Source organism: Buteo buteo, chromosome 1 (genome assembly GCF_964188355.1).
Source record: "Buteo buteo chromosome 1, bButBut1.hap1.1, whole genome shotgun sequence".
NCBI lineage: Eukaryota > Metazoa > Chordata > Aves > Accipitriformes > Accipitridae > Buteo > Buteo buteo.
In genome coordinates, this window is record NC_134171.1 from 82,421,167 (window position 1) to 82,435,091 (window position 13,925).

The 13,925-nt window shown below is 39.6% G+C and overlaps 1 protein-coding gene and 1 long non-coding RNA gene across 29 annotated transcripts in view; one reads left to right on the forward strand and one right to left on the reverse strand.

Annotated features, from left to right (window-relative positions):
• ANK2 (ankyrin 2) overlaps positions 1–13,925 on the reverse strand; it is a 381,291-nt gene that overhangs the window by 19,813 nt on the left and 347,553 nt on the right. For 25 of the 28 annotated variants that reach the window (XM_075037668.1, XM_075037696.1, XM_075037705.1 and 22 more), the window contains 2 exons: positions 12,595–12,627; positions 9,746–9,767 (listed from right to left, as the gene is read on the reverse strand). In XM_075037668.1, the coding sequence (XP_074893769.1) occupies positions 9,746–9,767; positions 12,595–12,627 (55 nt within the window). Of the gene's footprint in view, positions 1–219; positions 5,995–9,745; positions 9,768–12,594; positions 12,628–13,925 lie in introns of all 28 variants that reach the window. The other 3 variants (XM_075037811.1, XM_075037742.1, XM_075037880.1) reach the window with 2 other exon arrangements.
• Positions 7,583–13,925, forward strand: part of LOC142035728 (uncharacterized) — a 28,497-nt gene continuing 22,154 nt past the window's right edge. The window contains exon 1 of the long non-coding RNA XR_012651939.1: positions 7,583–7,871. This is a non-coding gene — a long non-coding RNA (uncharacterized LOC142035728). The remainder of the gene's footprint in view (positions 7,872–13,925) is intronic.

A 13,925-nucleotide genomic window follows, 5' to 3' on the forward strand; every position in this document is an offset into this window, starting at 1 on the left:
AAAAATACAGACACAACACAAAAAACCAAACACAGCTCACGGGGCGGGGGGGGAGAAAAAAAATACACAGCTAACCACCAAAAGCTTAAAAGAAAATGCCACACACGTTACACGTGTATACAAACATACGTACACACACGCACGCCAAAGAAAACAAAAAAGCAAAAAGTATAATTCATGACATGCGTCGCACAGGGAATCCCAGTCGTTGGCAAATACCTTCAGCATGGTCATGGACATTTTCATCAGGGATACGTTCAATCTGAGTCTCTACAGACTCATCCCAAATGGGTCTGGTGTCAAAGATGTCTTCAGGAACTGACTGCTGAGTCTCACTGGATGGCACATTTTCAATAACTGAAACTTCTAGGGCGCTACTGCTTTCATCATCTGAAACTAATTCTTGTTCTCTCTCTGACTGCGTGAGTCTTTCCACTAATTTAGAAGCTTCATCGCTAATTTCTTCAAAGAATTCTATGGAGTTTTTGTATAGGTCAAAAAAATGTTCCTTACTTTCTTTTGTGGGACTAAAAGCACTGCGGGAGGCTGTAGTGCTTCTGCTTTTAACTGGCAACCGTGATGAAAATACCTTGGGTCTTGCTGTTGTTGCCTCATCTGAGTCTAGCTCGAGCTTCATCTCTCTTTCCCTCTCCCTGGTCTCTGCTTCTGCCTCAGCATAACTCCTAGCTTTTATTGAACGTTTAGTCTTTGGGTCCATGGGAACACTTGCATCAGACTCGGATTTACTTCGGTTATCTTGTTTCATAGGTAGTTTGTTTGTCACGTCAAGAGCTTTGGGTGACTCTAGCTTGCGGATAGATGTGTCTGTGTATGTATATTGTTGTTCAGCTTTTTGGAAAGCTGCTTTGACGGGAATTTTAGACTTTGGTTTCGCTTGGTCATCTTTTCCTTCACACTGCAAACTGTCTTGGAAGCTGTCTGTGGGAAGGCTCTCGTTTTCCGATTGTTGCAAGGGTTGTGATGCAGCAGCAGCTGTTCTTACAGGAATTTTGGATTTGCTTTCACAAGAAGGCACTCTCTCCATTAGAGCAGTAGGGATTTCAATCACAGATCTCTGTTCCTCAGGTGAAGAGTCTGGGGACTCCTCACCCTGTTCAGAACAAACTAATCTAGTGACTTTGGAAAAATCCAATTCGTCTTCTACAGACTGCTCAGGAGAGAAAGGGCAAGGCACCTGACTGCTATCAACCATGTCAGTCTCCATTCTGGAGAGGGGCTCAGCTTCAGAGGCAGCAGTTTCTTTCTTTGGTGATTTTGAAGCAGCCGAAATACCCATTTTAATTGGAATTCTGGATTTAAGATCTGCTTTTGTGGTGCCTGTGCTGACACCTTCACCCATCATTTCTTCTGATTTATCACTAGACTCAGATGCCGGGGGTGAGTATTTCAATGTATCTTTTTCTTGTATATCCGAGTCCTCTGATTCGGAAGGTGAAAATGGAGCTAGTGAGCCCTTCAGCTTAGAAGATTCCACCTCTGCTGCTTCTTTCACTTCTTCAGACAAAGAAACTTCTTCCTGAGGCTGCTGCCCCATTTGGAAGAAGTGAAAGCTTTCATCAGGATAGTTCCTTTTGGTCATGTCAATGGCTCCACTTCTAGTCATTTCAAACAACTTTCCTTCCTGAAAAAGAAAAGGATTTTGTTCACTAAGTGGTGTTCCTTCCTCGGTGGGTGTTCTGGCCGGTGTTGTATCAGGTGTTGTGCCTTGTGATCGCCTGTCTACCATCAACCCAAATATCTTTTGTTCCTCTTCTTTCACCCGAGCTTCAAAAGCTTCATCATCTTCACGGATTTCACTCCACATGTCAGAATCCACATCAGTTTTAGTGATGACAACTTGACTGATCAATTTCTCCGTTTCATCTTGTACATCCTCGAGGGCAGATTCAGCTAATTTTGCAGAATCTGATGCTGAAGACCCTTGTGACGTTTTCTGAAATGTATCCTCTGGTTTTGGCTTTATTTCCATATATGCTTCCTCTGAAGAGTGATATTCACCATCTGTGTCTCTGCTAAGTAAAGCTTCACCAGTCTGATCTTTTCCTTCTTCAATAGAATAGTTTTCCCTAGACAGCAGACTTCTACCAGATCCTACCTGACTTTCAGTGTCACTAAAGAAATGTTCAGAAGACACATTCTCATAAGGGCTTACTACATAAGGAGCACTACTTTCAGCAGCATCTGCTACACAACTTTCAAGTGCCACTGTTTCAGTGGAAAGGGATGAATACTCTGGTAAGGGTTCCTCAGCATGAATATCTCTTTGAGATGTTTGAAAATCTGTATCTGCTTTTCCCAAACCACTTCCCAAAGCAGAATGGTCGGTGGTATCATCTTCAGCCAGTTTGCCGTCTTGTGGTACACAGTACTCGGTGGTACTGTGTCCACAAGAACTATCCTCTACTTTCTCAGACACAGCTCCTGTAGAAATGAGATCTGTCTGTGTCAACAACGCAGTGGTTTTGATGTCTTTTTCAGGAGTATCACATTGGTGTGGTGTTAATGAAGGCTCAACACAAAATTCTTTTTGAGAACTGTCACCAACGGAATGGCACAGAGTACCCCCAGATTGTGTGACTGGGGCATTGGGACTAACTGTCTCACTGTCAGCTGTACCGTCACATTTTGCTTCATCGGTTTCTGCCGATACACAACCGTCAGAATGACAAGTGCCTGATTCTCTTGGGGAAGCCTTACAGCTGCCCCCAAGGATAAGCGGTTTCTCTTTGTCATGTTCCGTTGGCTTATCCTGTTCTGCTTTAATTGCACCTATCCTGCTAGGGCATGGCTTTGAATCAATGGGTTGAAAACCTGCTTCGTCGGGGCTAGAACTGGAGTCAATACTGGATGGTAATGGTGAGGGTGGCTGCACTCGGATCATAGGCTCCATTAAGAGGCCTGAGTCGGCTTCTTTTTTTAGCTGAGTCAATTCCGGCTCACTTTCTGAAGAGGAAGAACTTTTTCTAGATTCAGCTGCAGACATCACCACTGTAGGTATATCTTTTTCTTCTACAGCTGTTGACTCTGGTTCTTCAGCTTCACATGCAGCTTCTGAATCGGCAGCTACAGAAGATTCATCTTGCTTACAATCCTTTTTGAAATCTCTCTTCTGTTTTGCTTCTTGTTCTAATTCATCAAACGTTTTGATTTTGGTCACCATTTTAAACATCTCCTCTTCAGGGGTGAATCTCTTCTTTGGTTCACTTTCGGAATCATCCTCTGGTTCTTCACTGACTTCAGGGATCACGGCTGACTTTGGTATGTTTGACAGTGCCTGTGAGTCTGCTGTTTTAGGTGTGATTTCATAGCTAATTTCTTCAGAACTAGGAGTTTCAGGTGAAAGAGGACTTTTCCCTGAACTCTCCATGAGGGATGTTTGCTCTAGACTGTCATCATCAGCACTTCCCTCAGGGTCACGGAGAATCCTGGAACGCACCGATGCCAGCTCTGGGCAGGTTTCTCCTTTGCTAAGAACAGACTGAAGAGGACCCTGCCCCAAAATACCAGCCTTCACTGTTTGTTCTACAGGGCTACTTTCAAGGGAATCACGGCAGGGAGACTCTTTCATAGGACTGGGCTCCAAAGAATCAGGCGTTTTGTGTGATGAGTTATCTTCTAGCACTGGGCTTGCTTCCAGTGAGTCTTTATGACTTATAGCCAGAGAGTCATCTGCAACTGGGCTAAAGCTTTCACTATCATGGCTAGCAAGTGAAAGTTCCAATTTCTGGGGACTTCTAACAACAACACGGCGTTCACAGGTTAAATCTTTTTCTTTCTCTAAAGCAGTGTCATGTGTTTCAGAAGACTTAGTTAAATGTGCAGTGGTTCTGGATTCTTTATCCCTGCTAATATCTTTCATAATGGAAGCTGAGCTACTTTCTTTAAGTTTATCAGCCTCTTCTTCAGAGGCTGTAGGTACAAGCTCTTCTGATACATGCTCAGACTGAGACTTACTAGTCTCAGTAACAGCAGCTAGCTGTCTTTCAGTAATACCTTTTTCATCTTCCTTTGGCGAGAGTTCCTTCGGAGGACATGTTTCTGCTGTTGTGTCTGCTCTAGCTGTTCCTTTAGCTTCTTCAATTTGCCCATCAGTTTTCTTTGGTGAGAACAAAAGGCTTTCAGGGCTTGTTTCTGGAGTCTCTGCCAGACCCTCATGCTTATAACTTTCCTCAGAGCTGATCTGAGGGGTTCCGTCGAGTAGGCTACCTGGAGAATCAGCCACACCTTCGTGTTTAAGGCTCTCTGAGCTCCCATCAAAAGCAGCACTTTGCAGAGAAAGAGCAGGAAGGAATCCATCTTTCACATAGTCTGTGGGAAAAGCAACACTGAAAGGACTGGTCAGTACTTGCTCTAAGTTAAGCTCTCCCTCCTCTGTCACCGAAAGGTGTCGGAACTGTTGATATTTGTCATTATCCTCCAGTTCTTCTTTAATGACATCAGAGAAGTCTGTTGAGGTTTTTCTGTCAGGGCTGATCTGGAAGTCAGTATCTCCTTGGTCTTCAGAAGTCCTGCCCTTCACAACCGCTGTATCTTTGGTACTTTCGTCATCAAATACCGGAGGGAGAGGTTCAGTTTGTTTTTTGCTGCTCTGCTCTTTTACCTGATCCTTACCTACAGCTTTCTTGGTAATTTCGGCAGTAGAAATTTGCGTTTTTCCTTTTTTTGTTTGCGGCTCTTTCTCTGCTTTTAATATCGTGCTTTGTTTGTCTTTCTGTTTGTCTGTCTTGTGGCTTGATACTCGCCTCGTTTCGCTTTGTGAAGAAACTGGTTTTCTCCGGGTTGTTTCCTTCTCAGGGAGCTGTTGCTTCTGTTTGACAGATTTGTGCTCAAACAGTCCAGATATATTCTTGGATGGGTCTTGACCCGACTGGAAGGCTTTCATCAGTTCACGAACTGACATGGTCTCTTCGAGTCTTTCCGTCTTAGAAGAAGGTGAAACAGGTGGTTGTGCTTTGTGTGTTACTGGTTTTTTGACTTGTACCGGTCTTTTAGAAGCCTTCTCGGCAGCGCCTTCTCTTGTTTGAATTCTGACAGGTAGTTTTGAACGTATTTTTTGTTCATCTTCCACTCGTTTCTGAAGAGCTTTAACTTTATCTTTTATTGACCCAATAGGAGTTTCCTCTATAACAGGGGATACAGCTTTAGCCTCCGGAACAGCTGTCAGCGTTAAGCCAGATTCCTCACCGAGCGACTCATCCGAAGTGAGCTTCTTTAGTCCTGGTTGTTCTTCACTGCTGTGTATCTTGCTTTCCTTTGGCTTTTGCTTGTCTCTTAATTTTGTCCTAACTGGCTTTTTAATTTCTAAGGCTGGCTTGTGTTCCTCCTGTGGACTTAGTGTTTCAGTTGTTGGAGATTCTTGTCCTTCTTTTTCAGAATCCCTGCTTATTACTACAGCTTCAAATCTCTCTTCTACTAAGTCTTCTTGTAAGGCTTGTGGCTGTACCTCATGAAGAGACACATATGTTTTTAAATCCTCTGTAAGGTAATCTACCATTCCTGTCATGTCTGGCTTCTCCATTTTTGTTGTCCCTTTGTCTACTCTGACTTCTACACAGGTAGGTTCAGTGACTTCTAAAGGAGCATTTCTTCTGGCCTCTTCAATTTCTTCATCGCTGACAATGACCCATTCTTCTTCTACAAGTTCTTGTTTGGAAAGGGACTTCTGCAAAACATGTTCTTCTCTGGTATAGGATCCACCTCTCAGAATTTCATTTACTTTTTCCAAGTCTTCTTTCACTCTCTCAACTATTTCAAAGGGCTCTCCTGGCTCTTCTTCGGTGGGTTTTCCAAGATCTTTCACTTTAATGGAGCCTGATTTATCTGAAGGGTCAGTTGTCAATATGGCAGTCATTTTGATCAAATCTTGTTTCATCTCAGAAACTTCAGACAACAGGTCTGGACTGGCTAGTACAGGGACTTCATTAACCAGATGGCTTTTCAGGATAGATGTTTCTGTAGATTCTGTCTCGTCATCTTTGATGCGAATGAAAAACATTGAAAGTAAAATGGAAATCAAAAATAGAGATTGAAAAATGTAATCAGGACTGAAAATGACAGTCTTTGGTTGCAGTGGTAGGAAGGTCAACAAAATGGGCCGGGAATGGTGGATCCACAAGATCTGAGGGTACAAGAGCAAAGCAAAGCTAACAAAGGGGAGGGGGGGCAGGGAGAGGGAACCAACAAAAAAAAAAAACCAACCAAAATTGAAAAGGAAAATGGCAGGAAATAACTTGCTTAACTTTATCAATATAGCACAACCACACATACATTATCAAAGCTGTAACAAACCAAATCAGGACACCACTAAAAAAACCAAAACAACAACAAAATTTAAAATTAAAAACAGAAGAAACACAGTGAAGTTACACAAAGATAGGCATCTCAAGATTGTTCAGATGTTACAGATCAATGTTCAAATAAAAATAAATAAGAAAAAAAGAGGAAAGCATTAGAACTGATTGAAAGTCGATTTCCTCTAAGAGAAAGCCAGTGTTAGCAAACTGTCAGAATAACATTGGGTTAACATTTTTTTTTTCTTAATGACCAAAATAAAAAGTTAAAAGTAATTCTGCAGTAATCTAAAATATGATCAAATATGTAGAGATCTGAATCAGCTGCAAACCGGCATTTCGTCTAAGGGGATTTCACACCTAAACAATGAAACAAACATTCTTTTGTTTTAAGAGGCATGGTCCTTTCCTTGGAACATCCTCATTGACAACTAATGAATTGACTGAGGAAAGAGAAGACAGAAGAAAAGGAGAGATAATAAGAAAAAACTGTGAATCAACTTAGAAGTGATTTCAAAGTTTTAAAAAATGTAATGTATGGCAACCAAAAACCAGAGACAGTCACACTAGACACATACATACAATTCATGTAAGGCAAGTTATTTCCATGCAAAGCAAAGGTGTTGCAAATGCTGCTGGGTATGTAGCTTCAGTTAAAAAACAATAGCTCTAAAAATCAATCATATAAATTAAAGGTACATGAAAATATTATAAAACATACTGTGGTGAAATATTTGTCTAATCCGCGCAATCAATAGACAGTAAGCTGGGTGTAGGTAATTCCCATTATGCCATAATTGCCTGCTGGGAATATTTAATTTCAGGAGGGACTACTAGAAAATGTATATTGAACAGAATGAAACATTGGAGGACTGAAGCAAGTTATGAACAGGATGCAATGCTTAGAAATTATATTTTACATTTTTCTTCTAAAGGTAGTACATCACACAAAACTTCACACATTGCTGCACCCCAGTCTAAAAGTCAAAGTAGTAATGCAAATAAGGAGAACCTAAGTGATACATAATAATCTGTATTTCTTTGCAAAAAATATCCATTTTGCTACACTATTCTCTTGGGTGTAATGAATGCTAAATGTTTGTGCTGTATGTTAATTATAACCAGATTTTGGGGGCTGATTTTGGTGCTGGAAATTTGGTGGTTTGGTGCTGCTGGTTTTAGCGTGAGCTGTCTAGCGGACACCAAGGTGCTGTCTCGTAATTTTGTGGGTTTGAAAACTAAAGTACAAATGTTTGTTTCTGAGAATAATTCTTTAGATTAAGTAGAGCAGCTGAAACAAAAGATGCTGATAAAAATCTCTCAGTTTACTATAGTGTGCTGGAGGTTTTGTTGTTTGATTTTGTCACTTGTTTCTCTTCTCAGTGGGAAATTGTTTTGGATTCAGCAGAGTGGATCTTGAAACTAAGTACCTCTAACTGCTAAGCTCTTCTGGGTCATGTTCTTGGCTTGCCCTCGTTCTTTTGGATTCCTCTCGTGAGAGCTGTTCACTTGCCTTAACTCTTCAGCAGACCAGGAAGGAACTGACTCTACGGCCAAAAGGTAAAGTCTCTAACACGCTTTTCAGAACCACCAGTTCTAATCGTGGTTCTGGCTGACACCTTTTAAGGTCTATTCGTGAAGGTGAATTCAGCATTACTTTGACATGGGTGAGATTTTCTGCTTTGTCTCATAAATCCATTTCTCTTTAGGTAAATAATTATTCCCAAACGAAGGACATGCACATATGAGTCCTAGTTCTTACTGGACAGTACAACTACTGGCCAAAAAATCAGTCACTTTTAATTGCACTGAGGTAATATAAAAGTTAAAGTAAGGATGACCATTAGCAGAAGTATAAGGGAACTGGGCTAACTGCCTAAAAAGAAGTTGCTTGGTTGGAAGTATATTTTGCAGCAGTTTGGATATCGTGATGTGAGGCATTTCAGTGGTCTTTAAGCAGGCACTTGTTGGTCTCTTTCATGTCTGTTAATTATACTGCTAATGATTCCTGGGAACAGTGTCTCTCTCTCTCTCACCCTCCTGCCTGCAGCTGTTCTACCTAATTCTCAAACTAATCCTCCATTAAGCCAAAGGAGGAGCAAATCTAAATTGCTATCTGACTGGTATTTTCATTTGTCCAGTATAAGAGTCACCCAAAATTCTAGCTCTATGCTGCATTGAATTTAGACGAGTTTGCGACAGCCACAACTGAGCAACCTGACCAAACGTGCATCTTGCCACCTTCCTTAGGGGGGTTGTACTGTACTGCATTAAGTAAGTGTGTGGCAAGGGCAGCATTCGCGCCCTTTTTCACCGGTACGTTTTACTGTTCTGCTGAATTCACCTCCCATTTCCCATGGCCAAGGTGTGTCATGGGGCAACTGAAATTCCACTCTGCTGACTATATTATGGTGTGTCTTTTTCCACCTTGATGAAATTGGTCCTCCTGGTGTAAATTAGGACAAAAATCTGATATTAATCATGTTGTTAATCACGGTGAATACTATGTCCCACCACATTATTAGCTATTTTGTCACCCTGATGACTTTTATTCTCTAGATGAAGCATTTCTGCTTTAGAGATTATAGGGGAATGACCACCCACTTGATCTTCAGGATCATGGTGCTGTTGTCCTTCCAATTAAAACACGTAAGTAATACATCAAGAGTAAATAACCCTTAAAATGCAATGTAGAAAAAAAGGCAGGACATTGCACTTTAACCCGGAACCAAGACAGAAGTCATTCTTTTCCTAAACAGATACTCTTGAGACTGAATACATACTTGTTTGATCTGCAGCTTCATTAAAGGCTAGCTTTGGCATTGTGAACCACTCACCCTCAGTTTCTAATAATAATGGTCTGATTCTGTATATACAAAGGATATATATGCTGTGCCAAGCTTGACAGTCCTTTTTCCAGTCATATTTCACCACAGTAAAGGGCTGGGGGCGGGGGGGGGGGGGGGCGGGGGTTAAACAGCCTGATTACTTTGGACAGTATCACTTTTTTGCATGGTTGTATTTCATGAATTTAATGAAATATATTGGAGTGATAATTACACTTTCATTAAAAGTGATACTGTCATTTATCTCAAATATGAAGCAACAATATGTGTCAACAAATGGACAAAACAAAAAAATGGAGGCATGAGCATTCATACAAGCAAAATAGCAATAGCGGGATCACTAGGGATGTCAAAGGAAAGTAAATGCTTAGATGAACTGTTTGAAACTGTATTACTTGTTAATTTATACATTAAAATGTATTTAATTGGATAGCTGCTTTGGTATTAAATTTTCTATTACATTTTAAAAATATTGATGTTATTAGCAATAGCAGTTAAAGCTTAGCTCTCTTTCACGCTTATCTTTATTCTTAACCATCTTTCATACAAACTGCATTATAACATTTTCAAAAAAAAGGAAAATCTTACTTTTTTCTGAAGTCACATCAACCTGGAAGACAAAAAAAGGGGGAAATTTAAAAGTTCAAATACAATCGATATATATAAAGTCACTAGTGAAATGGTACAGATTCAAATCCACTAGATGTATGGAGACACACAGATTCATTGACTTAAATGGAAACAACAATGGATTTAAAAGCATGGTATTATTTAGTGTTTCTAATAACAGAAAAATGGTTACTTTGCTATAGTTACAGTCAAGAGTAAATGCAAAATGTTGCAGTGTATTTTCGTTAAATGTGACTAGCAGTATAGAGGACTTCTGTGCTACTGGGTATGTTGTTGCATTGCTCTTAATTTATTTCTTCCTGTCTAAAGCAAGGAAGTCCAATATGGTCACATGAAGGCATATGTCCCATCTGGAAGGGAACTAGTAAGCTTTATACATAGTTTCATTGTACATGTTCATTCTGAGATCACGGTTTGCGTTTTTGCCTCTGTACTTTGTGATGATGAAAAAAGCAGGTGCAGAAACGACTGCAGACTTGCTCCTGCCTAAGGCAAGAACTAGGACTTGATGCCACCGATAGCTATTGATACCTCTAAATGGAAGCAGTGATGGTCCTCAGAGGCCATCTTTTTAATTTTTCAGAGGTATTTGGGTACAGACTGGAAAAGCCCTACAATTTTACTGTTAATCAAAGAAAACATAGCCCTTGCCAAAAAAAAAAAATTTAAAAAAATGCAACGTCAGACTATGAAAATTCAAGCAGCATGTTTTTGAAGTTGCCTTGTAGTTTGACTTTTTTTCAGTCCTGCTAGCACAATCATTTGTCCACACAAGCAAAAAAAAGACTTTTGTTGTGTAAATTTAGATAGGCAAAAGTACGTAAAGTTAGAAGGAGCACTAAACATTCAATTTCCTATACAAACTTGGGATGGTAGGATGACTGTGAGGAATGAAAATCGGTTATGCGGTTCTGTTGATATAATATACTGTGTATGTTAAAGCCCCCCAGATAGTTTTTTAGTGAGTGTTGAAAAGGTTTTACTTGTTTAAAAGTATTCTTTATAAAGATAAATGCAATATATTGTCTCAGCGAAAATCTTAACTAATTCTTGCATTTCCATAAACTGAAAAAGAATACAAGTAAATCACTGGAGCGCTTACATGTTCATATATGCCTTCCAATCATTTAGGCTCACGTTGTTAAACTTCACACTTAGCAGTGTGTATTACAGATCCATAATAGTGTGAATTCCTCTGATGCACAGATCGCCGTACACGGTAACCTAGGAACCCTAGGACACTTTAATTCCCCTTACTTTAAATTCCTTCAAATCAGTCTGGAATTATGTCAGCATACTAATTAATATTATTAACATAAAAATGAATAAAGTAAACAAAAAAATAACTTAAAATGGAAGGTGGTTTTAGCCATCAAAGAGGTTGTCCTTTTATGCTTCAGTAAAAATATAAGTAGTCGACAATGTTTGGAAAAATGATTTTTCAGTATCCTTTACACTGCTTTTACAGAGCATAGATGTGTTAAAAACAACTTTTGGGGACTTCACTGGGAATGCATAAACAGCATTATAGAGGCTAAAAGAATCAGTTTCATGCTTTCGGTACCAAACTGAATGATCACTTGATAAGAAATGTTACCTTCTGAATGAACATAGTGGCAATTAGCTTAAAAACCTTGGTCATGTTTTCACTTAACAGTGCCTGTATTTCAGCACTGAAACAGGAGTGGTAAATATTTCTGTATGGTAATAGGGAACCGCAATCCATGAAACAAACTTCTGAATTCTGTTTTGCAGTTCATAGAAAAGATATCCATCGTCTTTGGGGAGCAGGCTCTGCTCACAGTGCTGGCACTCTTACTTGTTTCCAACAGCTGAACACCATCAAAATGTGGAGATGCTTTTCTAATGTTACTCATTCATGGAGGGGTCAGACCTTAAGGAACAGCTATAACTGCCAGAAGGAGGCTGGGAATGTAGGGGGGGAGTTGGCCACATTTCTCCATGAAGATGCTATTCTCCAGTTTATGCTAAAGATGAAAACTCTACACCTTTTACTCGGGGTGAACTTACTCGTCACTTCTGGGTTACCACTGATTCTGGACTGGACTTCAGTAATCCAACTCAGAAATCTGTAAGATCCAGTCTATTGAATGTTATAAATGGACAGGATTTGTGAATTGCAGCCCTTTCAGGTATACGGGTAGTGCAGTCAATTGCAATCTGGTCCCAGACTCCCCTCAACACCGGGGAACTCGCGGATGGAGGCAATTGTTGTATTTAGGTCTATTCCTCTGCCTCCGTTCCCCCCTACCCACCACCATTAACTAGAGGAAGCATATTCAGACCGTGCTTGGGGGTATTAATAAGAAGTATACTATGCCAATGAGCCACTGGTTCTGAATATGTTAGACAAGTCTAGCAGCAACCCTACATTATTTTTAGGATGCAGGATGGTTCTCAGAATCAGAAAAACCAATCCCATTTCCCCTTTTTTATGCTGCAGAGAATAAAGGTTAAAGAAATACACTTGTATGGCTTACTCTTGAGCAAAATAATTTTTAAATTACTCAGAAACTGTTTTGAAAGCAAAATGAACTATTATACACCTCCAAAATCAGTGCACCTGAACCAGTAAAACTTTTAACGTAGGGAAAGTTAAGCTCAGTAAATTCCCAAAGTGAGCCTGTGCAAGATCCTTTTAAGTGCACCCCTCTTCGTTGTTTTTGGAGCAGTGAACGAATGATTGATACGTCTCTTTTGCTACAGGTTTTATCTTCTAAGCTGTATCTGTTAGCTGTATTTTAGTAGTATGCATAAGCAATAACATGCTGTTATAGCAACATTACCTCTTCTTCTTGTTCTTGATCTGATTCTGATTCCTTTCAGTTCCAAAATGCCATGCAAAAAGAGAACGGGAAAACAGAGCAGGCAAAATGCAATTTTTTTTAGAAGGAGAAAGTAGGAAAAAATAACTTCTGACAACATTTAACAGAAAAGAAGCAAATGGAGTACATTTCTGCAATTGATTTCTTACGTCAAAAAGCAGCAGAACTAAACTGTCAGTTGAAAACACGAAAGGCTACAGAATCAAGCAAATTACAATCAGAAAAGTTGCTTCTAGATGTTAGAGTTCTAGTGATCCTTATTTGTACCAAAACTTAAATACACACATGCTTTTGCACCCATAAATTAGCATGACTAACTACTTAAAATAGTTAAGAACATTACCCATTTAAAGTTAAAATATGTTGAGATGTGTTATTTTAAAATTATATACAAATGCTATAACGAAGACTACATTATATGCTAAAAATGCTGAGGAAAAAATGAACACCAACAGGCAAGATTTTGGGCAAACAGCCTAATACATTCCTAAAAGGCATGCAGCTCCTAATCTGACAAGGACAGTAAACAATCTGAGTTATGACAGAATAGCAATAAACTGACTCTTTCTAAGGAAACAAGTGCTTCTTAATATCTGATCTCACTTAAACAGAAATCAAGGGCACTCCCATCCAACTGGTCTCAATCTTGTTATTTATAAATACCAACTCATACTAGAGTTTTCCTCTTTTTCTGCCCTTGATATTAGACCATTTTCTTCCCCAGATACGTTAAGAGCTGTTATAACAATATTCTGAAGAAAGACCATTTACACGATATGACATACTCACAGATTCTTGAAAGATTTGATCACACGTAGGAAGAAGTCAGTGTAATATTAAAATCTAGTCCGAGACAATATTTTTGGCACTGCTATAAGCTTTGCAAATTCTAGAGCTCATCTGCTACACTGTTATCGCTATCACCACAGATAAACAAAGCAGTTAACTAGAAATGCTATTGCAAAGCCCATTAGCTTGCAAATTGGCAAATGAAAAACATGACAAATAATTTTCAGTCCTTCTGTACTTATGATATGATCTACAGACATTATCCTTACGCTTTGTGAAACAGGTATGAATGGCAATTTTATCTCCAAAGAGGTGTCAGAAGACACGGTTAGACAGTCTGGGAAGCCTTCGGTAAAACAAAAAAATGAACGTAGAGGTACTCACTGAGTCCCAGATCTGTCTTGCCCATGAATAGAATCTGGGTAAAATTCCTGTATGAAATCAGATTAGCATAGGTCTTGTGCAACACCAAATGAAACCATGGGAGCTATGTAGTGCAAATT